This window comes from Pleurodeles waltl, chromosome 3_1, assembly GCF_031143425.1.
Source record: "Pleurodeles waltl isolate 20211129_DDA chromosome 3_1, aPleWal1.hap1.20221129, whole genome shotgun sequence".
In the NCBI taxonomy this organism is placed as follows: Eukaryota; Metazoa; Chordata; class Amphibia; order Caudata; family Salamandridae; genus Pleurodeles; species Pleurodeles waltl.
The window spans coordinates 223,583,693-223,609,905 of record NC_090440.1 but is presented as its reverse complement, the minus strand read 5'-3'; the positions used below and the strand labels follow the sequence as shown (position 1 = coordinate 223,609,905).

Sequence of the window (26,213 nt, the reverse complement as noted above, 5' to 3'; positions counted from 1 at the left end):
GCTATTACATTTCTATCTCTCTATAAACCTCTTTTATGACATCACCGTCAGGAGTACCCTCGAACGACAGTGATTCTGTCAATGGCCTGAGAGTGTTCTTCTCTCCCTCTGATGTTCTAGAATCACCAACTGAGAACACTGCTGACAGAGTTCTGAGACATCCCTACTACTGGAATTCATGAGCATTTATTTAGCTGCAAGCATGAATATAGACACGCCGTCATAGGGTCGAAAAAAACACCCTTCAAGGCTTGTACATGTTCTGATTTTGTTTTTCAGTGGAACAGCCAGACTACACCCTGAAAAGCATATAATTAAAATTTAATGGGAAAGAAAATAAGATAAATATTGTATTATACAGGTCTCCAAAATAATTGCCATCACATACTCTCTTCTGTAAGGTGCTGCCTAGGACAAAAACTGCTTCAATTTACCATGACCACCTCCCAATGTCTCATCGTATGGTGTTGACTTTCAAGTCATTCTTAGGAGTCTCTTATACAAAATATATGTTACATTGTGGGTCTAGGCCCAGAGGTGAGGATTGGGTTTTTAATTCGTAGGTTACTGATAGAACCACTTCATAGTAGAACTATAGCTTCCAAAGATAGAGAGCACGAATTTCAAATACTTTACATTTTTTAATGTACAGAAACAATTCTGTTGTGTAATTACGTTCTCATTCTCTGCTCAACTTCTTTCCTTGATGCTGCTACTACTATTCTTGATCTTGCTTACAATTTGATACCAGCTTTCAAGTGCATGGTGGTTAGGAATGAAAATCGAAAGGACTGAAGAAAAAGATAGACTGGGGATCGAAATCCTTTTTATGTTAAATTTCCAGGGTTCACTGGTTTGCATGAAGATGGCATGCTACATTTCACTCAGCAGCACTTTAACGTTGGCCGTAATGAAGGTAAAACTATGCCATCTGTCACACCACTCCCTAGGATACCATCCTACATTATCTCGCCTGCAAAGCACCAAGAGTAAAGGATCTATAGCAGAGTAAATGCCTCAAGGATTCTACATAGTTAGATAAGTTATATATATGCAAAGTAATGATGTGCTAAATATTAACTTACAAGATGTTATTTTATACATGACTATACATTAACAGAATTATGCAGGCACACAGCGTTCATGGTTATATGAAATGAATCACCTCAATGATCAGAAAGGGCTATAAAAGTAGTAAATAGTTCAAAGCCTTAGAGAAGGGAAAGTAGATAGTTACGGTGAACAGTACATAGGTGTGCAGTAAATGATAGGTTTACATGTTTAACCCTAATAAAGCCTTGGTTTCAAGGTCTTCCTTGGAACATTGCCTTTGGGGCTAAAAACTAAAAAAAAAATGGTGTGTGCTGCTAAAAAAACACTAGGTAACAGGAACACAACTTCATATTCTATACAGTATTTTTTTGTTGTGCATTACGATACGGCTCATTATAGAATTTCTCAGTGTTTTAGCCAGCTGTTGGACAGGGTTAGTCAACTTTTTGTATGAACTCAAACAAAAGCTGCAACACGCGATCACTGTGCTTTCCCAGCCCCTCTTGGAAAATACTAGAGGTGTATGAAATAGGATTATGTTGAAAAAAACACTGTGAAGAATCTTGAGTAGAAATTGTACTGAAGTCACATCTTGCGTTCAACTTATTTCAGATATTAGGAAGGTTAACTGGTTTGAGGAGAAACTGTCTTCTATGACACATATCAGTCTTCCAAGACATCTTCAATTTGAACCAGTTCCCTCAGCAAAAAGATGTGAGAAATTTCCAGTTCGAATAACTTCGAAAATACAAGGACTGATACTCCATCAATGATTAGACTGAAATACAATGTGGGGCTGACAAAGCCCAGCAATTTATATCGTAGCATAGTCAGATTATGAAACCAATTGCCAGGCATGTGAATGCATGAAGAACCTAGCTGGTGGAAGACTGATGTAGTGAGATGTCAGTTCTCACATGTTCACAATAAAGTCTTGACAGGTCACTCTGCCTACAAGAACTAAAAGGAAACATACCCAAAGAGAGAAGATATACAATTTAAACCAGTTGGGTATCCTAAATAGGGTTTTCTTATTAAACACAGCAACAAGGCTGACCTCGGAGGCAGGGATACGGATTACACCAAGATTTTAACTAAATAAAATTTGGAAGAGCACAGAAGCAGAGAAAAAGACACTGATGGAGGAGATTCACTGATCCCAAAACAAGAAGGGGAGTAATCACTCCCATTAGCCAGAATGGTAGAGTGACTCAATTGGATGTCAATGCATAGGGTGGAGAGATACTTAGATGAAACCAGTGTGAAATTTCTCACACACTCCAATGAGGAACCCAGCTAACACAACTTTTATGTTAAGGACTTACGAGGACATGTCCATATAAGCTGCTAGATTCTGTAGTAACTCTAACAAAGGTTTTTAAAAAGGACTGAGTCAGCTAAGGAGACAGGTTACAAGGTTAATAAAACCTAATTTAGCAGGCTGAGCTTTGAAAGTCAATCAATCAATTTAGTGCCTGCAACCTGCACCATTTTAGTGGAGATAATGTTTTTAAAAACTGTCAAATTTAGGCTTACAGAGTTACCAGCAACCATATCAGGTAGTAAAGCACAAGGTTAATATTTAGTGGTCCATTCCAGAAAAGATGAAAAATATTTTGAAACCTATGTGACCCTGGTATGGGTGTTCTAGAAAGTTTGCTTTTCCAGAGGTTAATTTGCCAACACTGGTCTTGGTAAGGAAGGCGTGGGTGGTTAGTTTGACAAAGTAGGCTACCATCTAGGATAATAAAGCAAAATATATTGGTTATAATAGTTTTTTTTTTAAATTTGCTATCACAGTATTAGCTAGGGACGAATTTTCCGAAAAAGTGACCATGTTGAAAGGTTTAATTTTCAACTGTCAGATATCAAAGCTCTAGCTCTCAATGAAAGATCCTTGAAGTAATGTTCAACAAAGTAAGGAGGACAAAACAAATAGGCTCACAGTAAGACATTATAGTTTAGCTCAGGGTTCTAAGCTGTGTGTGGTTCGATGTTTGAAGGAGTACAAGTTGGTGTATAAAGACCTATGGTCCAACTCATATTAATAAGGTTTGATTTCCTTGAACAAATGTATGCGTTTGCCAAGATATGAGGGGAGTGAAATAACTAAATGGCATCCATAATCACCAGTTCACAGATCACTCAACAAAGACGACAACGTTATCTCAAAACATTATTTCAGGTGCCAGACAGAAGTACCTTTTCATGGCTGTACATTGATCAACAGATTCCTGTCACAAAAGGTACATTTCAAGCCTTTAAATTATATGTCACTGTTGGTGGAAACCTATCAAATAAACATAACTCATGTCTTTGCATCCCAACAGAATGTCAACTTTGCTAACACTGTGGAGTAAAAGTCATTTGCTTAAGAAGACGGAGGAAATGATTATCTAACACGAGACATGGAAATGTTATGGGAGATCAAATATTTAAGGAGATACGGTGATGCTAGAAAACAGACAAATTTACCTATTTAGTGTGGTGTGGAATCAAAGCAGAGAACCACAGCCTTTATATTTGTGACTTCCATGGGAAGGAAGCTGTGTGGATGTATGAGGGCTCGAAAGACTTAAAATAGGCCCAGAACATAAATGGCTCGCCCAGCATGTAGAACAGAACCAGATAAGGGTCCAGAGGTAAAGAAAACTATCCATAAAATATCACCCGGGTAGAGTCTTCTGCATCAACAGGTATGGCACTTTTGGTTGCTGCTTAGAAAAACAAAAGCATTTCTAGGGGGCAAGCATTAACAAAAAACAATAACTAGCTGTTAATCTGAGAGGCAACACCTACTCTTAGACAAACTGTCCTGGAAAAGACCAACAAATGCCTTAAACTCCAAATCTATTCCTTTTTAATTTCTTGGTGCCTTTTCAGCTATGATAGTTCAGTGCGTTCTCTCGCTGAATAGATGTACAGTTTAATAATCATCTTAATATAGATTTCATTAGGCACCACCTTTTGGGGATTCATGAAGTAATCCATGCTACAGGATTCCATTGATTATATGAATGTTTCTGCCTTCAGGGCCAATACTAAAGCTTGAATGCTTTCTCCATCAATCATGGATTTAAAATCAATCAATCATGGATTTGTAAAGCACGGCTAATCACCCGTAGGGTCTCAAGGTGCTGAATGTAGGCGTGCTGCCCAGTCGAAGGTCCAGGTCTTGCGGTCCTTCCTGACCTGCTTTAGTGATGCAGGATGCCTGAGCTTGAGGAGTAGTGTGTTCTATGTCCAGGCTCCTAGGTAGGAGAAGGATCTCCCTCCTGCTGTACTTTTCTGGATCTTGGGGACAGCAGAAAGGGCAAGCTGGGAGGAAGGAAGATGCCTGATGGGTACGCAGAAGTAGAGGCAGTGGCTGAGGTGTAACAGTCCTGTGTTCTCTGTGAATGAATTCCATCTCACAATATTTAACAACTTGCCCCCTCCCATCCAAAAGGCCATCCTTTGAGTGCTGCATTAGAAACATATGGTTTCCGAGGACTAGGTCACGACTGGCACCTATGAAGAAACAATTAAAAAACGACCCCTGTTCAAGCAAACCCTAGATCATCATTGTACCGCCAAGTGTTACTACAGCAAAATCGAAGTGGCACTGTGTGGTGTGTAGTATAGGAGGTCGGATGGAAGAGGCTGTACTGAAGCACTGATAGTGATAAAACAATATCCCAACGGCAGTCGACTTCATGAGAGGGAATGTTGCAAACCTGACCAGATGACTATGGCATAACTACCAAGAGGCAAATTAGAATTAAGAAAGGTGGGTATGTTATGTTCTAAAATACTTCAAAATGTGTAACACTATAAGGAGAACCGAACACTTCAGAATTCAGGAATTTCACAGCTGGAAAGCTAAGGCAGTGCTCTATGCACACAAATCAATGTTTTCATTTCCATGCTATCCTTACATGATCAATAAAAACTTGGCATCTATAAACAATGGGGACTGGAATGTCAAACTGTAAGTTTGAACGAAAAGATGAACGTATAAAAGGAAAAGGGTGAGTGTGCATGTCAATATCTTACAAATACACCCAAACATCAGCCTATTCATCACCACCATCATCCATTGTAACAGGCAGATGGAAACTCTTCTTTATCCTGTCCACCGCTCTTAATTCTTTGTCCACCCTAAACCTTCACTATAAAGAAAAGATAATGATCCAGGCGAATCAGTTTAACCTCCAGACTAAAGAGAAAACCTTTATTAAACGAAAAGCAATGTTATATGCCTCCCATCTCCTGATGTATCTCCATCTTCATCCCAAGGGTCTATCCCTGGTATTTTCCTGCTCACATCCTCATCCCCCCCAATAGAAGACACTATGCCTCCAACCCATGGTCCAGAAAGCTGTTTACTTATTTTCTGTTTCAATAACAATACACCCTCTAATGCCTTATTGAGCTTACTGATCAATTTAAAATCCACAGTCAAAAATGCATGACTTTCACAATCTTATCTGAAATAATGACTTCAACTTCCTGGTCATCGTAGAAAACTGGCTAAGCAACTCCTGTATTACTAAAATATTCAATCTTCCTCATCCCATGTACAGTAGAAGGTTCGCAAATAGAGCCCGAGGGAGGGAATGAAGGATTTTACTGATTTGCCTTAGCTCACTCCCATTAAAAGAGCTTCAAAACCATTCCTAGAACTCATTTTAATAACCTTATTTTCTATATCTAACATTCATGCCGATCTGTGTAGTCATATACTACCCACCCAAGACATGGGTCTATTCCTTCAAATTTGACCACCTTGATTTGGCTATTTAGCAATAGTCATTTACCACATAGACTACTTCAACAGTCTACACACTGGCCTTCCTGGCACAGCTCTTTCGAAACATCATAGTTTTAAAAATTATCTGGCCTGCCTGCCGTTTGGAATTAAAACACTGCAACATCTTACCTGCAATAAGATTTTTACAATGGCTTCCTCAACACCTTCTGTCATACACACAAAGAAAAACTGACTCCTTCTAAGAAAAAGAAAGAAAAAAAAAAAAAAAAAAACACACCTAACTAAGTTATTTTTCCCTTTCCTAAAGCCCTGATCTGCCAACCAGGTTCTAAAAATTCTACCATTAAGTAACAAGAAATAAAGTAGTCTATCTCTCCATTCCCAGGGCCCTTTCTCTAAGGAACTTCCTAGCACTACAATTAAGGCATGAATAGAGCTATCGTGAACTCAGGCTGTCCCTGAAGGCCCTTCCCCTGACTTAGGCAATTGGGTACCCATCAGTGTTCAATTCCTGCCTCTGCAGGTCTTGGGATCAATTCCCATGGACCAGATCATTCTCGTCTCAGTGCCTAATCTAATTAATGGGTCCCACTCTGTAACTCTGGGCAATAGCTTGCTTAATCTCCACACCGGCCCTGACAGCGCTTGGATGCCTGGTTTCACCCTGGGGGTGCCCAGGAGTGGGTGCTTCATAGGGGAAAGCCAGGAGGGGTTCCACAGCGGTATGCGTACAACGCCTTGAGACCCTAACGGGTGAGTGGTGTGCTATACAAGTGCAAAGTATGAATAGATGGTTATTTGCCTGAGTTTGATGGTGCCGGTGACAGGCTCTGGCAATGGGTGAGAATCTAGGATCTGGGGCTGATGTAAGGGTCCTGGAGAGCCTTCATATTTGTTCAAACAATGCAAGTAACATTTTACTCAGGTTTCTATAATAACCTGTAGTGGGAGGGGGTGAAGAGGTCCTACCACTTACACTGTTGTCTCTTTAATGCGGTTTGTCTTCATTAATAAAACAAAAAGAGGATGTGATACAACCAGACATTGGTGTACACTGACATTTTGAGTTCAATGATCATGCATAACATGGGCGGAAGAGGGGGTTTGGAAATTTAGGGTTTCCCCACTTGAGTGAGTTTCCTTCAGTTCTGTACCTTGCTGAAGCCCAGTTTGGTGCAGTATTTGATGATTCCTTGGGTGTAGGAGATGCAAAATTGGTTCATCCAGATAATTCTCCCACTCATGATGGAAGTCACTTGGTCAGCTGGAAGAAGTGGTATGCTAATCCAAAAAATAGTGATTTGTTGATGCCTTACACACTGGGCCTTGCACTTCTAAGTAAGAAACCGACCAAATCAGAGATTATGAAAGTAATCTCTTTTGATGAGGATCTCAGTTAGGCAAGCCTGTCTGCGCCCGACCTCATCCGGATGGGGTCAGAGGCCAGCCACTCTGCGCAGTTACAAGATGCCTATAACCTATACCTTAGCAAATCTCTATCAAATCAAGAGTCATATGGTAAACAAGTGTAGGAAAGCATTCCCTCACTTAGGTGCTCCCACTGTCTGTACAAACTGTGATTGGAAGGCGGAGCTCTGCGCCACACAGGCAGATAAAGATATAATGGCAAAGGGACTTGACCACTCCAGCTCAAGCAGATGTACTTACTAAACTGTAGGTCTTTCCCAAAGCATAGCACAAACTTCTCCAAGAGAGGAGACCAGATGCTGTGTTTCTAATGGAAACCTGGTTAAATAAGGAGTCCACTTCTGATTTAGTGATGACTTTTCCACAGGGCTATACGATAACCTGTAGAAACAGGAAAGACAGAAGGGGGGGATGATATTATTTCTAAAAAGAAATATAGGGCTAATTTTACTCCTATAGCTGTAGCTGGCGGGGAATGCCTCCAATTTTCTGTGAAGTTCACTCCCACCTTCACCTTTTCAGGAACGGTAGTATATCGCCCACCTGGGGCCTCCTCTCAATTTGTGGCAGGCTTATCTGAACTAGTTGCAAAAGGTAGTCTCCAGAAAGCTAATTTTACTCTATTAGGAGACTTAAATTGACATATGGAGCAAGAAGAGAATACCTTAGTAAAGGGACTCGGGTGATCTGAATGCTATACAATTTCGTCCAATTGTAAGCTCCACCACATACAATAAGGGACACACCTCCTGGATCCAGTTTATACTAATTTGAATGAATTAGCAACAAAGGCCCCAATTCCTATTCTATGGTCCGATCATTACTTAATTACTGTCCACCTGACAATTCTGCAATTGTCAGGAAGGAAGTTGTCGACTCTAAAAGGTCAGACATCTCTGGTCGAAACTGGATGAAAGGGACTGGCAAATTGCACTCACCAAGTCACTACCGACCCTTGAGGGTGATACAGGGGAAAGGTACAGGAGATTTGTAAACTGGTTATCTAATTCATTACAATTAAGAATTCCCTACAAAACTATCAAACCGAATCTGGCAAAGATTAGAGCTCCCTGGGACACGCACAAGTTGACTTTGCTAAAAAATGAGGAGAAAAAAAAAAGGGGGAAGAGAGTGGAGAAAAAGAATACAACGGTAAAAGTAAAACTACCTATAGAATAGCTTTTAAAAAGTACGAGAGCAATAAAGGAAGCTAGAATTGCCCACTTTGAGGAAAAAAATAAGTAAGGCTTCCAACCCCTCCAAGGGGAATTATTTAAAATAGTCAAAGATCTGACACACCATCTCTGTGGGTCTTCTGGCCCGCAGCCCTCAGTGGAACGATGTGGTTGGCTGGCTACCTTTTTCCACAAAGAAAGTTAATAAAATATTAAGTCAGTTACCTCTCCCTGCACTATCTGCCCATAAGAAAGTGTAGCCTTAGCAAAGAAATGGCAGGGATCAGCCATATCAAAGTTTCCATTGATTAGTCTTGAGGAGGTAGAAACTATAATAAAATCTGTCAAATCAGGATCCCGCCCCTCCCGCTGTTCTAGTGAGAGGAAGGAGGACTCTGTTAACCATCTTGATGGAAATTGTCTATCACTCTTTGCTAACCAGTCATACTCCTCAAGCTTGAAAATGCGATAATAAAGCCTCTTAAAAAGAAAAAAAAAAAAAAAACCTGAAGCAAATCCTTTTGCAGCACAAAGCTACAGACCCATTTCCTTGCTTCCAAAATTTTAGAAAAGCATGTACATAAGCACCTCTATGGCTTCATGGACGATTAGGGCATTCTGCACCCCACTCAGATGATTCGCTTTAGAGCAGGTAGTAGCACAGAGATGGCACAACTGGCGGCAACTGAGGAAATTTGGGTAATTGTAGATCAAGGCCACAAGCTGAGATCGTACAATCCCATGGCATAGCCTTAGTGTCATACGCTGACGACACACAAATCATTATGGCTCCTACCCCAAAGACTATTTGTGTTTCCTTCCAGCTTAATCCCTGTCTAAGCGAAGTTATAGAATGGATGTCGAGGAGCCGTCTCACGCTCAATGGTGATAAAACTGGGGTCTTGGGGTTTGGGAAGGACAAACTTAGAGAATGGCAACTAGAATGACCCAAACAATTGAGAGAACCTCCCAACCCTGCCCTACCTATTAAGAGCTTAGGGTTCTGGATCAACAAGAAATTAACTATGAAAACTCAAGCCAAAAAAAAAACATGCAGTCCCCCTGTTTTGGGATCCTTAGTTCCCTCAGAAAATTTCTACAGATGTTACCACTCCCAACAAGGAGAATTGTGGTAGAGGGTTTGATCAATTTGCGCGTAGATTAAACTCCTTATTTTTTGGGTAGCCCAAAGTATGTGATAAACCATCTCCAAGTAGTCCAGATAGCAGCTGCAAGAATTCTGCATAAGATCCCAAAGCAGCAATCTCCTCGACAAGCCCTAAAAGCTCTCCATTGGCTTCCATGAAAAGGATGCATTTAAAGCCATGTGTGTACTGCTTACAGGGCTACCCACGGGAGAGGTCTGGTCATTATCCAGAACCTATTGTCTGCCTATGCTCCAGGAAAAGCCCTTTGGTCAATCGCCCAGGGTCTTCTGTCAGTACCTAGGGTCAAAAGAGCGAGGTGTGGGGGCTGATCCTTTTCATTTCTGGCTCCTATGTTATGGAATAGCGTCCCCACTTCTATTCGGGCACAGCAGTCTGAACTTATGTTTGGAAAACTCCTTCAACCCATCTCTTTAATCTATGAGTAGTGGGTAGTCTAACTGGTGATCAAGAAGTGGGTGTTCAATTAGTGCTGGGAGGCACGGTTGAGGTAGCCATGCGCTACAGAAATCACATTTGAATTGATTATAAGGTGTACTGAGGTCTGCAATGTTGGGTGTGGAGAACTAAGTCTCTGTTAGTGCCTTTATGTGCTGGGAGTTGTCACTAATTCCATGGAAGATGTATTTTTACAGCAGATTTTAGGCTTAGGAAGTGTCAATAAAGGAGTTTGGTGCGGCAGAAGTGTTTTTTTGGCTTAGTACATCTGTCATCAGAAATTTTGTTGGTCCTAGTGGACAGCATAGGGGTGAGTGTACAACGGTAAAGCGAAGGAGAGATGGGAAGGGGTTGTGAGTTTGCAAATATTTAACTCTACCGTGTACTGGTCTCTTGGTAAAGTGTTCGGCTTAGACATTAGGTGGAATCATGCATTACGGAATTATAAAAGGGCTCTATGGTCCCCTGATCTGGACTTCTGGTGCCACGTATAAGTTGAGAATTTGCTTGGGCTCTTGTGTGAGATGTGTCGCCCAGGCTGTCAGTGGAGAGGTTATGCAGCTAGATCCCAAAAGATGGACAACTTCTTTACCTGAATCAAACTAATTGCAACACAGTTATCGTGAGATGCTTAGATCACAGTTTTACAAAAAGGTGTTGACATTTATAACCAGGAACGATTTTCATTGCAGCTGTTGAAATTACAAAAATGTGTGCTGCCGGTATGGATCACAGAGGAGAGAGAGCTGCTGGAAAGGCCAGTTTTTTGGTCAAATCCCACTGAGGGATGTACAATTATAACTCTTGTTGATGACAATTTGTTGGACAGAAGTAACTATCCTCTTTTAAAGACGCCATGTAAAAAGTGTGGCTAACTGTTTTCAACGTTTCTCTACATTTCTATAAAGAGGAGGATTGTTCGTTTTTAGAGCTGCCGTACCAAAATTATTGAGAAAACTTACTACGTGTGGGATAGTTAGACTGTTGACCTTTTGAGATTCACTTCAAACAGGGCCAGGATGGTGAAACAGCTTCTCATCAGAGTTAATTCAGGAGTGGAGGGGAATGTCCCGGATGTCTCAGCTGTGCCCTGGAGAAGGACAGGGAAAAGCTATGTAGCCCCACATGTCTTATTTGACACACACTGCATGCCGTGTAGGCAGGCAGCACTGCATTGGAGGACATGTGAAATGGCAGGGGAACCAGCAAACCTCAATGGCCCCTCGGCCACTGAAGCAGAGAAAAAGACAGAACAGGGTAGGTTAAAACACTCTTACCATACTGAAGCTGATAAATCGAGGAGTGATGGGTTAGGCTTGAAAAATGATTGGAATGCAGACAATGATACATGGGTGGCAAATCTATTTCCAGAGACCCTGTGGATGTGCACATAGAGGCAGTCCTGGCTTGAGATGCAGTGTTTGCAGGTGCACAGAACAATGCAGGCACACGCTGAGCCAGCTAGGAATTTTTTCTGTAGAACAGCTTGTGTGTCCAGTACAGGTACAATCGGTAAAATCAGGGAGCAGGCCAAAAAGAAGGCCACTCAATTAGCAGCATCCAGTGTAGGAGAGGCTTTATGTAGAACAGGGGGCATGCTAAATAGGCCAAAGAGGGAACAATGTTAAAGCAGGACCATGCACTAAGGGGCACTGATAAAGCCGAGAAAACTGGGTCTAGGTCAGGGGCCTGGGAATCACGCCAAGCAAGGTAAAAGTCATGCCTCAAAGCAAGAAAGTCTGTATCAAGATAGGTATAGTGCTGGGAAGTGGAAAACATGGGGTGATGGCATGAGAGAAGCAGCACATTACAGTTAGCTGTGGAGCACTGAGGGAAATGGATCTCTACCTTAGAAAGTCAGATGCTATGGTAGTTATGATGTGCACCTGGCCAACTAGGTTCCATTTGTTTCAGATGATAGTCACCTGGAAGTATTTAGTCATTTAACTTCTTAGTGAAGAGGGTTTTTAAAACTGCTAACTTCACACCTAGCTTCCCTAAAGGTCATAAAAGCTGGACTCAGCTGTGCCTGCTGAGGAGCATTTTGCGGAGCAGAAGACCATGGGGAGTTATCACTGGTGCTTTCTTGGGCCTGGAAGTTGCACACAGATTTACGGACTACACAGTAATTAGCAAAAAAACAGAGCTCACTACAAGACACGTGCAGTCGGTCTAGATGCTTCAAATAAAATTACTTGCTTGAGTCGATACATAGCTAGTCTAGTACTTTACACATTATATTTATGATTTGCATTTGACAGCACGGCTCATCAGTGGTCAAGTTAAAAGTGGGCTGTGGCACAGCAGGATTTCAACCCAGCTGTTTTGCCTGCAGAAGCTGGATTAGAGCACACTGAAAGGAAGTATGTACACTTGGGAACAGGTGAGGAAATGCTGCAAGGTGGAGGTACTCGTGTGTGGTTCAACAGATTCGGAACCCCTATTTCCAAATATAAAGACTGATCATTATCGTGGACATCTAAAATTCTGTACGCATCGTTTCCTGGATGGCCACCATCAAATCGTCTCTTTGCCTATTAATCTGCTTTTCACCTCATGATGCCCCTTTTCAATGCAGGCTAAAGAATCTTAAAATCGCGAAAAATTGAGTTCAAACTCTAGCAACAAGTAGCAAATAACAGTACGATGACAGAGTATTAGGATTCAGAAGGTCATATTCAACCAAGATTCTCTCTTCTAGCCTTTCTAGAAAAAGGCTTTTACCTGGGTGTGCGAGTCCTTCCCACAGAGCACTGTGGTCTGCAGAAACAGAGGGAAAGTTCATGGAAAGCAGTGAAGAGGACTAAGATCAGTGACTTAACAGTATACACTGGTACTGTATCAGTAAACCTGCACCTTACATTAAAAGTCAATAATCCCAAATGTAAAAACAAGCCAGAAAAAAAATTGTACGGTACAAACATCAGGTCGGAAACCACAATAGGACAGAGAATGCCTGGCAGGTGTCTGCATTCAGACTCCCATGCATTTCAAATGAGTCCCTCGATAGGTAATTATAGAAGACTGAAGAGCAATTTTAATTAGCCCTGTAAATGCAGTAATTTGAAATGGTGTTCTCCAGCGAAGGGAGCTGTCAGCAATATAACATGCAATTTTCATAGGGCAGTGCTCAATTCTGAAGGAGATGTAAAAGGGAGGAACCCATCATTAAGCATAAACAACATACGGGATATATCAAAAGCTTAATGGAGCTACAGGTCATTGTCAGTGTAGACACTGCATCCAAACATATCAGAAATCTCAATGTTCCCAATGATCTAATCCAGATAAAAAAATACTACACTAAAACATTAGAATTGTGTTTCGTGGGAGTTGTCTGTACTTGAACAATGGGACTAGCAACCACATTTATTTACAAGGAAATGACCAATACCTATAAGGAAATGCTGAGGCATTGGATAATCATGGTATTTTTGTATAGTATAGTGTCAGACTCCGTTCGAGGGGGGGGAGGGGTGATAGGGGCTACTAGGCCAAACCCGTAGCAGCCGAGGTAGTTTGCCTCTGGTGCCCGTCCTATTATGGTTCCGCAAATTGGGCCACGCCCAACCTTCCTGCACTTGACTCTCCGGGAACCAAGAATGAGCAGTCAAAACCTTTTCAGGGAGGTAGTGTGAAGCATGAGTTGAGAACTAAAATCAACCAACACACACAGTAACTGAATGACCTACCCAGCACTTCTCTTTCTTTAAAAAAAAAAAAAAAAAGTACATTTAGTCACACAGCAGAACTACTTCACAATCCATTATGTAAACCGAGGCTTGCTCTCGAACAAGACTGTTTACCCTCATGAGAATGCTACACCACTTCCCCCGTCCCCAGTGACCTTATTCACTATAGTCCCCCCCTGCCCCTCAGAGATCTCTTACAGACGCATAAATTTGGCTAGGATGACGACAACATCCCCCAAAGGTTTTATCCATAATCTTATCCCCGCTGTGGGCAGAATCAGTCTGAAGTCTTTGCGCTCTAGTCAGCATGTTTACATTTGTCTGTCATGACCAAAGGCATTGTTCTTTTCACGTTTGTGGGGCGGATGTCGAGAGGAGCCCTAGACTCCAGTTTTAACCACTCGAGATATTTGGTGCACAAGAAATCTCTGTAGTGGAAAAGATCACCAAGATATTGGACCTTATGAGACTAGAGGGGCACCAGCCACTGCAAGAAATCTAGCTAATAAACTGAGTTTATTGCAATAAAAACTGGATGTGTGCTGTACTGCCAAACAACCTATTCAGTGGTCCCTCAAAGGGGTAAACCAAACACTGTGACTGAGCTCCCACACAACCTACTCGGGGAACCTCAGAGGTGTTATCCTGCATGGCCAAGCACAAAGGACATTATTTAGAGATCTGTGAAATTTGCTTAAGTTAAGGATACTTCAAGCATCAGTACAGTTATGGTACCTTTCGCTCCTAGGCCCTCCATCACCCCATACCCCTAAGTGCTAAGCCCCAAATTTGCATCCTTTTTTTTTTTTTTAAACCAACACCCTGGTTTGTAGATTCCCTTGGAGGGGACCAAAAAAAGCAGACAAAACATATCTACATTTTTATTTTTATTTTTAAATGGGAAAAAAGCGTTGAAGTTCCTACAAACAGCATCAACAAAAAGTTTGCAGTGCTTAAATCACTATCTTCCCAACTTTCAGGAGCAAGCAGGCTTGATTCAGAAAACCAAATTGTTTACCATAGCTAGGGCATTTTAATGAGAAATTGCTCATTTTTCCTATTTTTTGCACTTTAAACCTCCTTCCAGTTTGTGGTGGAAATGCTTATGAAACCCATGGTAGACCCCATAAAGCCAAGCAAAGGGAAAAGCTTTTTTTTTTTTTACAGGACAGGTAAATTTATGAAGCAACCTGTCCTGTGGACAAGTAGATATTTTAATAAATTCCACACCCCTGGGCCAGGATCTTACTCAGGATTTTGAAATCCATATTTAGAATGGGTATTGGGTGATACAAGCCCGTGGGGGCCCTTCTTTGTTTTAACAAGGAGACCAGAGTGGCCTCACAGAGAGTAACAAGAAGGAATCAGGATTCAAGTGCTTTGTCGAACAGCCTAATCAGTTTTGGCAATGTTATCTGAGTTGTAATGCCTCTTTGTTTACAGATCCATGCGCCCTCCATAGAACTCTAACAAGAATCATGTTACCATTTCCAATTGCTTTCTTTAATTTGAACCACTGCAGTATACTCTCACTGCTTTACTAGCATCGAAGGTGAATTCAACAGTAGAAACAAGGCAAACGCTACTAAGGGTTTAAAGCCTGCTCAGAGGTAGAGCTAGCCAGACTGTTAGTGTAAACTATGCACATATTTGGCTAAGGAAATCCTAAAATGCATCACAAGGAGTATGAAGTATCTGAAACCATCTACTGTAGTCTGTGTTTATTTAACTAACCTTGTTATATTTCTTTAGAACTATTTTTCATTACTGTCAGTCAAATCAGTCATAGTCAGGTGTGAAAGTTGCAGAACAAGTCACACTCCTCTTAGAACATTGTGGATTCACATGCTGGTGACAAGAACTGTACTGTAGATTTATATAATGTGTTGCACCCCTTACCAAGCAATGCATGCCAATTAACACTCTGTTCCTATATGGTCTTTCAGACTCCATGATTGAAATGCTGTTAGTAATAGACTGGCTTAGACGTGGATGTTGGGTGAGGTTTGGAGATGTTCTCTAAACATGGTGAAGTTTCTGGGACAAGTAAAAGATGTTGGAAAGGATAAGAATAGATGTGTTAAATTAACAGATGGACTCAACAGTACAAAAAAATGACCGACAACTGCAGACCCTCTACATTTATAGATGTGGGGCAGCATAGCCTGATCCAGAAAGGTCATATAAGGCAAGCAAGATTTAAAGGAATACATTTCACAAATAAGAGGAAGAGCACTGAAGGAATAGTTGGTAATTTATCATCCACTTGCTGCAGGACTAGAGGGGAGGGGAACTGGTCAAATTTCACTGAAAAAGGAGAGATATGCATCACAGAGTGACAGTGTAAGGCTTAAACACAGATCATTAATGGACACCTGCTTTGTATCAGTGCCCAGTTGTTGGACAACAGCAGACTAAAGCAATCCCAGAAGACAACAGCTATAATTATATTGCCGCTGCCCTAAAAGAATAAAATTGACGGATGTTAAATACTGCGATTGTACAATTAAAAAAAAGCAATTAGAAACTTTAGCATGATTCCAGGGCCTGTTTATAGACAGGTTCTAATGAAGGTGCATGGATCTGTAAACAAAGAGGCATTAAGACTCAGATAACATTCCCAAAAATGGTTAACCTGTTTGACACAGCACTTGAATCCAGATGCCTCCTTGCTACACACTATGAGGCCACTCTGGTCTCCCTGGTCAAACCAGGAAGGGGCCCTAAGGATCTAGTCTTGCATCACCAAATAGCCATTCTAAATATGGATAACAAAATTCTGAGTTCCTGAGTAAGATCCTGGCCAACTGCATCCAGTGTGTGCTCGCGACTCTCCAAAATGGGTTAGTCCCAGTTAGAAGCACTTTCTTGAATATTGGTTGGCTCTACTGAATAACAGAGGTGGCACAGGGACAAAGGCCATGAGCTGGGGCTCTGGTGCCCAGCTTATAGATGGCGCTCGACACTGAGTTGGGATTACCTATTTGGGGGTACGGTCTAGATTTGGCTCATCTGACTACTATATATAGACCACATAATATGGATCTGGTTTAGGAAGTTGTTCTTCACAGCAATAGTGGTAGGTTGGGGCACCAGCGAGAGATGCCCCTCTCCTCTTCACCTTGCCTGTGGAGCTGTAGGAGCTCACGCTCAACTGGGTGGTGCAGAGTGGAAAATGTCTTCGCCAAGCAGAACCCATGCAATTTCATTCTATGCAGACAACATTCTGTTCTACCTTAACGTTCTACTGGGTGCTCATTCTGGTGTCTCCCACCTTCTGGAAGTCTTAGGAGATCTACCAGGCCTCCAAGTGAACTGGGATAAGTCCTTTCTAACCTTACTGACCCTTAATACACCTCCAGAATGTTTCAATTTCTAAGATGGCTGGATAAATTGGGACGGCACCTCTTTCTCCTATCTGGGCTTCCGGATAGTCCATAGTGATCAAGATCTTCTCCATGGCAACTTGACTGTAGTGGTTTCAACTATCTTGTCACAAGTTGGCTTTTGGCAAGAACTCTCTCTTTCCATCATGGGCTGCATAGATATCTCAAAGATGGTCATGCTACCTCGCCTCCTATACTACTTCGCCTACATTCCTACATTTTTCCCCGCAGAATTGTTTTGAAAGATCTTGACAAATTGCTAAATTGCTGGGCAAGCTTAACTGGTACACCTCCCACTATAGGGTAGCTCTTCCTAAATTAAGACTCGCACCAAGTCAGGAAGGCCTCAGAGCTCCCAAATTTGAACACTATTTTCTGGCAACCCAATTACAATGGCTCATACACTGGTTAGACTTGCGTTCACTTGAGGAAACATGTTGATTTATAAACATTGGTGATAAACTGGCACTTACAGTCTTCAGGAGTTTGACCCAGCCGTGATATTCCCAGTCACTAACGATCTTCCCTACCTTCTCCAAGAAGTTCTTAACTGTCCGTCTAAAGGGTTACAAATTACCAAGAACTATGTTCCATATGCCTGAACAACTCCTCTCCTAGAACTCCCCAATCAACGCAGAAACTTGATAAGCAGAGAGTTACAATTCTGGGACCAGGCTGATCTCACTCCTCCATCACATCTTCCCATTCTTGGCTCTATGAGGGACAATTTCTTCTAAGGGGTTCCATACTTTCCATGCAGCAGAACATTTGGCTGGTTCAAGACATTGAGCCATCTAACTAAGAACTCAAGCAAGCCTTATATACTCTGGGCAATGGGTGTAAACAGATTAGTTGGCTCTCTGAGCCCTGGGTGCCCAATTCCAGACTTTGTTTCATTCCCTCAGGGAGACCGGATAAGAGGATTTTTGATAGAGCCCTGCATGATCAGAAATGGCTGAGAGCACTGGAATAGCCACAACACAGTTAAAGAAATGTATGCCTAAAGCCAATACAATTTTACATCCTACATAGAGCATAGAGCTTTCTCCCAAGCAACCAAATAGAACCTTTCTGGGAGCCACAAACTCATGTGCTAGATGCAGCTCCCCAGCTGCAGGTCTCAAACATATACTCTGGGATTGTCCTCAGCTGCATCTATTATGGCCCAAAATGTCACGGGAGACATCACTACATTACCAAGAGTTGATTTGTGGGAAGGGGCCTCTAGCAATTTTCAAACGCCTGAAGAAACATAGAACTGCCTTACACTTTCAAGACTTACCTTATCCTAGCTAAAAGATCAAATACTCTGAAATGCAAGGACCCAATACCCCCCTTATGCGGGTCTTGGCTCTGGGCAATTAATCTATGGGTGAAGTTGGAGGTGACAGTCTTACACAAAAAAGGGGCCTTGGGTTTCCGTTGCCACCCAGTAGACCACAAATGAGAAAGACTGCTCTCCAAACTGACAGTGGCCTACAGTGGCTCAGTCTCTCCCTTTATAGACATCCAGTGGGCCCTTGGCATTCCCTGCAACATTGGCCTTCTAACCTACTGTTCAACATCAAAAAAACTCAGGCATATTTGGGCACTTGGGGGAGGGACGGATTTACCTTCAGGTCTTCCTTCTTCCAAACTGCTCGAGATGTACTTCAGATAACGAGTTTCCCAAAATTAATGGTCTCTTGTTGATGACACATCCCTCCTGGCATTACTTCATCTCCCCAGAGCCCCAGTGTGAGGCTCCTAAATGCCATTTAGATTGTAAACCCCCTTATCGCCCCTCCCATCCACTTCCCCCATCTGATTGCCGGCATCAGATGTTCTCTTTGACTGCAACTTGTCTTTGTTAGCTGTTCTTCTTTAAACATATGTATTAGTCATGCTGTAGACCTATCTTTACAGGTTGTGAAGACTACTGCATAATTGGTTCATCATCATATTCATTTAGACCGATTTCTACTATGTTATATTGCCACTTCATTATACTCAGGGTGCCTCATCAAACGATGTAATTGTGTACTGATAATGTTAAAAACAAATAAAAGATTAAAAAAAAAAAAAAGACTCAGATAACACAAGTATTGTACTGCATTATTTCAGTTAGTTCATTGAAGTCATTGGAACATTATGTGTAGAAGTAATAGTGGGGGTCAAAAGCAATATTCTGCAGAAATCCCTCCTTCAAAGAATATATCTTTGGGAGAGACTATAATCGAAGTTAAAGAAATGTTAGCTGTATAAAGGGATAGATGGTGTGGGGGAGCAGAATCTACAGGAATAAAGTTGGAAGGAAAGTGAGCACACTGGCCGAGCCGGTGCTCCCAACAACCACCTGCTTTAATGTGTGATGCGGTCTACAAATTAAAAAGATACAAAATCCGATATAAGCCAAAGCTTACTTTCTCACAAAGCAATAAAACTAATGACAACCAAACAAGACAAAGAATAAGAGAACACCAGAGTTCAGCAGTGGGTGGCAAATAAGAACAGCGGGCAGGTTTTAAAACATCTATTCAAGCAGAATTGTTTCCACCCAGCAAGAATTCCATCAATACTGCTCTGGCGATGCAATAGAAAATGATCTGCAGAAAAACAAGTGAAAGAATTTTTACAGATGACTGCAATACTTTAGGAATCAAATATTTATTAAGTTACAACCAACATCCCACCAATCTTTCAGGCTTGGAATGTTATAAAGAAGAACTTTGACAAAATCAAGTAAACAAAACAATTATATATATATGTGTATATATATATATATATATATATATATATATATATATATATATATATATATATATATATATATATATATATATATATATATATTCCAGAAAGAGTGCTTTTTATGGATTTGGTGTAAGTCTGTTAAGTAGTTTTAAAGCAATTAAGGCTCAAAATTGTTGTACATTTTACACCGCTGAGGACTCATGACCGATTCGCAGATCCAGGTGCTCAACCATACATTGTGATTGGCTGGGTGCACACTGAAAGAAAACTTGTGACCTCCATCATAGGGATCGGTCCCTTAATCCTGAAATATAAAGGAAAATAACATAACTGTGTAGGGTAGGGGCACCCTGACCCCATGGGCCTTGTGGGTAGTGTCCCACCACTTGAATCACAATTAAAAAAAAATTTAAACAAAATTAAAAAATAAGATGAAATAAAAAAGACACCTCATTTTAGGAAAGGGGTTCCATGGATCCATGCAAGACCCAACAACACACCTATTGTGATTCGCTCCGATCCCCTCCTCAAAAAAAAGAAAAAACACAAAATAAGGGGATCTGCACCTTCAGGTGTTGTGCGCCTCAGGTGGGAAAGAAGGGGGTGGTTTCGATGTAGGGTGTGGACACAGGCAAGGCCCTGCAGCCAACCCCCTGCAGCACATTGCCAAAGGCCTGGTGTGGGGTTGGCTGCAGCCAGGGGCTGAGTTTTATTTATGGTAATAAAATATTACTTTTCGTTCAAATACAAAAATTCACTAAAAAAAACAAGGTTAAAGTAACGTTATAGTTAGCTGACATTTTCAGACACAACAATGTTTTAAACTAAAAACTCCAGAGAAATGTATCAGTTATAGTTATCTGAAGTAACTAACTCGTACTTTAAAAAGGTAACTATAACTCGCGCCCGCACCAATGCACTGCTAATTACCCCACATAGAACATCTCTCATGACATGTTCTATGACATCTTTGATAATATCATTGCAACATTTGCAATGACATCATTGATAATTAAACTGTGCATGGCGGCTGCACAAGTTATAGTTACATTAAGACGCTAGTTATTTTTGCTTGGGATATTTATAACTGATGAATTTCTGTGTGGTTTTTTTAGGTTAAAACATTATGGTGTAACTGAAAATTCTTCTGCCTATAACATTAATAATTTAACATTTTGTTTTTCCAGTGAAATTATATCACACGCGCAGACAAAAAATATATCCAATTACAGGACCCTGCCCAGGACAGTGGTGGTTTAGTGTGTAACCGTATACGTTGCAACTACAACTATAGAAATTGCTTCGCTAACGTAATGGCAAAACGAGCTCAACGTTCAAGATGCTGAAATATTTAGTGAGGTGACACCGAAGATAGAGCGGTCTACTCTCCTTTCAGATCCCCACTCGTCTTTTTCCTGCAGTCTGCCTTACGCAGCCTTGAAAGTACGCACTCTGGTCCCTTGCGCCAAGGATTCACTGGTGACGTGCCCGATGGCTTCAAACATCCATCACTGCAGAACAGAAACCCCTTAAGAACGAAGATTAAAAACACAAACATTTCATTATATAGAGCATAGCTAAGATTCGGCAGATCTAGCGTCAGCGTCTGCTAAATCGCACTTGCACATTAATAATAAAAAGCCCTTGTTCAAGTCCGTTCCCTACCCTGCTTCCGAGACATCAATGCTCTGAAAAAAATCAAAAAAATAGATTCCAACATTCCTCCCGCTGGGATGAAGTTCTTAAAGGCAGAGTGACAGAGATGGCAAATGCACTGAATCTGAAAGATAAGGCTAGCCAATCACTTGCACAGGAGAGCATCCGTGAGCTCTTTAGGAGATGAGCCACTGTATGCAGCCCGGTGTAGCTACATTAAAATCGTTTACGATTACGCAACGCGCTCACAGGCCGAAATTTGTGAAAGGTCAGTGCTCACTCACATCTGCATATAAAAACAATGCTAAAATGTATATCTCGAGAGACACATAATTTGTAAACTTCAAATAATATTCGAGGGAAGAAAACCGCGTGTCGTGAGATAAATCCTCTTCTGGAGTTCACCTCATCTGCTACCTGTGGATATCGAGTGCTCCACTGTAAAGAACAAAGAGCATATGGACGCAAAAGGAGATAAACGCCTTCTTCCCATGATTAAGAAAAGGGCGAACAGAGGGAAAGAGTAAGGTAAGAGACGCAGTCAAGTGTATACTTCTGTAAAAATGTGAGGGCGAGGACAAGGTGTAGTTTAGAGAGTTCCTGGCGATTGTGTTATCTACAAGATGTTTCCTCCATCACCTGTGTGTTCTATTGCCACCTTACAATGGATGAAAAGATTACAGGGCAGATTTAAGAAAAGTGCCCCCTTACTGCCATCATGTGTGCCCCATATTTAAAGTACGGCACACCATGGCGCATGGTTGGGGGAATAGCACCAACATTTTTGACGCTATTGATATACTGATCAGGATTAGCACCAACATTTTGGAGCTAACCCTGACCAGTATATAGGGAGCCATTGTAACCACTTGTGAGCCCTGTTTTAACGGCTGCTCCAAGCAGGTGTTAAAAGTAGCCGCAAAAAAGAATGCAGTGTGCAATGTGCCATTTTGGAGGGTCCCCTAACGTGGGAAACACCCCTTTTGCATACATTATGCATGGCAAATGTATAATGTGGCACAAAGGGTTACAAAATGGTGCAATGCATACATTGTGCCACTTTGTAAATATGGTGCAGCGATTTTTGAAGCCTAATGCCACATTAGCGTCAAAAATACACTACTGTGGCGCTAATGCTTCTTAAGTCTGGGCCTACGTTATTTATGACAAACATCGAGTAGTGCAGCACTGCATCACCACTTATATGGGGAGTAGAGCCAACAATGTGAAAACAGGGCAAAGAACCTCAAAAACAACCAAAGCGGACAGATCGTGAATCCAATCACTATTCAGACAGTGCTGACCCCCGGTGATAAAGAAAAAAAAAACAATTAAATATGGATGACACCCGCCGTCACACGTTTGAAATACAAAATTATTTCTGCAATTTTTTTTAGAATAATTAATGTCACCTGACAGAGCTACACACTCATTTAGGCCGTAATGCCTCATAACACTCTTCCTCAAGCGCAGATATTGCGGATTACATGGAATGTTGGTAACATACATCAGAAGAAACCCGAAGCTGTGATGCGTTACGCTTTTTTGTACTGCACCGCTGGTACCTTCGCATTCTACAGATACTGTAGCTGGAAGGATAAAGCTGATCTGCCATACTGGGGCCCATTAAGAGGAACAAGTACATTGTAACGAGAACCATGAAACAAGCACTCTTCGGTTGCATTAGAACATCACACACAGACGCACATGTATCGTGTTTCACAAATGATTTCACAAACACAAGAAATTACACATGATCATACTGATCCAAAGCTCAACACGTAGAACATTGCCAGACCTGCGTAAAAGACAGGTCCAAATTAGCGTCCCTAACTGGGTTCGACATGTGCATTCATGACATAATGAACGTCAATCTCGGACCAGTGCATGAACAGATATGGTGCTGCATTGCATGCATCACCACAGCAGATCGCATCAACCTACGGTTGCCCACATCACATGGTGTTACACTATAATTCCAAAGAGGGGACACGCATTCCATCAGAGTTCTGGGGGCGCAAATCGAATCACTTGAGGAAATAAAAGTCAAGCAAGACCGTCTCCCTAGCGGAGGCCTACTATTAGTTCAAATAACCGCTACTCGTTTGACGTTAAACGTATATGTTCTTTCTGAGAGGCCCCCTCTGAGACTAAGGCTACACCGAGTTCCGTCACAAAAATCAACTCCCATAGATGGAAAACCAAGGGTAGGTAACTCCTGCCTCCAAAGTCCACACATCCGCTTGAAGGGGGCAAACTGACAAAAACTTGCTCACATATTCTGCCGATGTTAACGTCCGCAAGCGATTCGATGTTGTAAAGATATTCACATATGCATAATAAATTTTGCAACACCGTAGTTAACTTTATTTTTTTCTCCACTCTTATGTAGAAAGGCACCAATTACAGATACACCAACTCTCTATCACATATGTACCTTTACTCATTTACCATTACTCACCTCTACAGTTGCTACCCAACCCAAATAAGACCTAAAACAACCGCTGTGCTCCTACTGGCTTATGTGTTACCTCCACAGGCCGGGCCTCTTATCTACCAATCCCGTATCCAAGTTCGCCATCATCGCCTTTTGTCCTTCCCACTCAATGTTTCCTGTATCATTTCCCAGCCAAACACTACTGAACCTACACATAAACTGGCGATGTTTTCTACAAATCCATCTCAGTATTATTTTGGTAGCCAACGACTTACCTTTCCCAGTCCAAATGCATATTGAGAAAGAACACCTCAGACCGATTCTGATCATCTAATAATTAGCAGACACATATTAATGAACAGAAACCAAAGTGCGAAACACTAGATATAAAATAAATTAGACCCAGTAGAAACATTCTACGCCCTCCTTGGCAAACAGAAACAGACTGATCAAAGTAGTTTAAGGTTTTATTTGCTCACCAACAACCTTTTGCAGGACACAAGTCCTTCTTAGAAGTTATAAAACAAACCTTGAGAAAACATCAGAGAACTGCTGGGGGTATTTTTCAGACAGAGGACAATCACAAACAAAGACACGATCAACGCCCATCTTGGCTCATTCAATAGTAATATTATAACCCCACCTCCCCGAATAATTGGAAAAACGAACTTGGTGTCACTCGTTCATATATATCACTTATTACTCAAGAAATACTGTTCATGTAAAAAAATTAAGAGCCAACTGAACCTATTTCTCTGTTCACACACTAAAAATAGATGTATTCCTGCACAGACGAAAACACTTACCTTACTCGGGAGTGTCATTAATCTGGAGGCCACCTTAATTACAGTTTTAAGCGCCATCCCAGAAAACTGGTTTGCCCAACCCAGAAGCTCGCCAGAACATTTGTATAATGTGCATTGTAGAACCACCACCTGCTACTTCCCCATCAGTAGTTCTACGTCTACCTACAAGGGTAAGGATTTAGTCACTGGTCTTCATAAACCTTTTCAATGCATCACCTTTTGCCCAGGAGCTCATTCTCATTCAGCCTCCATACCTTTTTATGGCCAGTGCCGCTTTCCTAGCCTGACATTATATTAACCCCCAAAGGCAAAACACCCTCCACTCTGTGACTAGATCATCCTCTAACCTTAGACACTGGTACGCGAGTCGTTAACCTCCTACCATCATCCACACCTTACCTTCCGTTCGCCTTGGTACTTACTTCCTATGCTACACTCTTCCCCAGATCCATGTGTAGAGGAACAGTTTTTCCACCACCCGCCCCAGCTTACACCCTCCATATAAATGATTCTTCACTATTGTCCGCCATTCGCTTCCTCTTGGATCCCCACTGATTCCCTTTGGAGCCCCATTAATGCCCTGGGTTAATTTCTTCCCAGACCCTCTTACCGGTCTGGGCTTGGACGGCCCATAGGTTTAGAGTCAGCAGAAGCAGCATAGGCACCGCTGTAATCAGGCGGAGCATGGCGGGGAGCGAGAGGGTCGCTATGCGAGGGGCGGCGGACTCTGCGGAAAGCTGGTGATCTCAGCAGCTCCGCGTCCTTCCCCTTCTCCTTCCTACCGCAGCGGCTCCTGCTGGCAAACCTCGCGAGATTAACCTGACAGCTCGAGACTGCGGCAGCATAGACATGGAAGAAGGACGGGCAGTATAAAAGTCTCACCGGCGGGTGGAGAAGCTTGTGTGCCCATTTTGGACTGGGGAAGCCGTTGTTGCAGTAAGGGAGAAGAGAGCCTAGTGCCCATTTTGGAATGTACGGTTTACTTATAGCTGAAGAGACTGGGTGCTTCATCCTCATTAAGGATATGCAGCACGTTTTAAGATGGAAAGTTATTGGTATAACATTTTATTCAGCGTGGGGCAGCTGTCTATCGGAGTGTACTTAGTAATGCTCAGTGTCTCGGCACCATGCCGAATGCCTGGAACCGAGCCCACGTTCAGTGGCCGGTGAACACCTGTTCTGTCTTTTGAAGCTCCCCGTCTTTTTCGGGTCTACTTTCACCGGAGCAGTTTTGCAGCAGCTTCCTCATGTCTCAACACCCTTGTGGCCTCTGCATCTCTCTGCACAGCTTATCGTTGTCATTTGGAATTCGGTTCTTATTTTATCCGTTCGTTGACTTGGGCCTATTTGTGATATTTTATAAGGTTTTGCTCGTAAATCGCGTGCTGTTACAACATAAAATTACTTGTCCCATAGCGCATCACGCACGGACCTTTGAAACTCGGCAGCTATGTATTATAGCTCTTGCTGACTGTATGATATTGCTTACC

General features: G+C 41.9%; 1 protein-coding gene across 1 annotated transcript in view; it reads right to left on the bottom strand.

Annotated features, from left to right (window-relative positions):
* NPTN (neuroplastin) overlaps positions 1-25,536 on the bottom strand; it is a 339,612-nt gene extending 314,076 nt beyond the window's left edge. Inside the window, exon 1 of the mRNA XM_069222231.1 lies at positions 25,334-25,536. Coding sequence (XP_069078332.1) covers positions 25,334-25,409 — 76 coding nt within the window. The 5' untranslated portion in view covers positions 25,410-25,536. The remainder of the gene's footprint in view (positions 1-25,333) is intronic.
* Between the last annotated feature and the right edge of the window lie 677 nt (positions 25,537-26,213).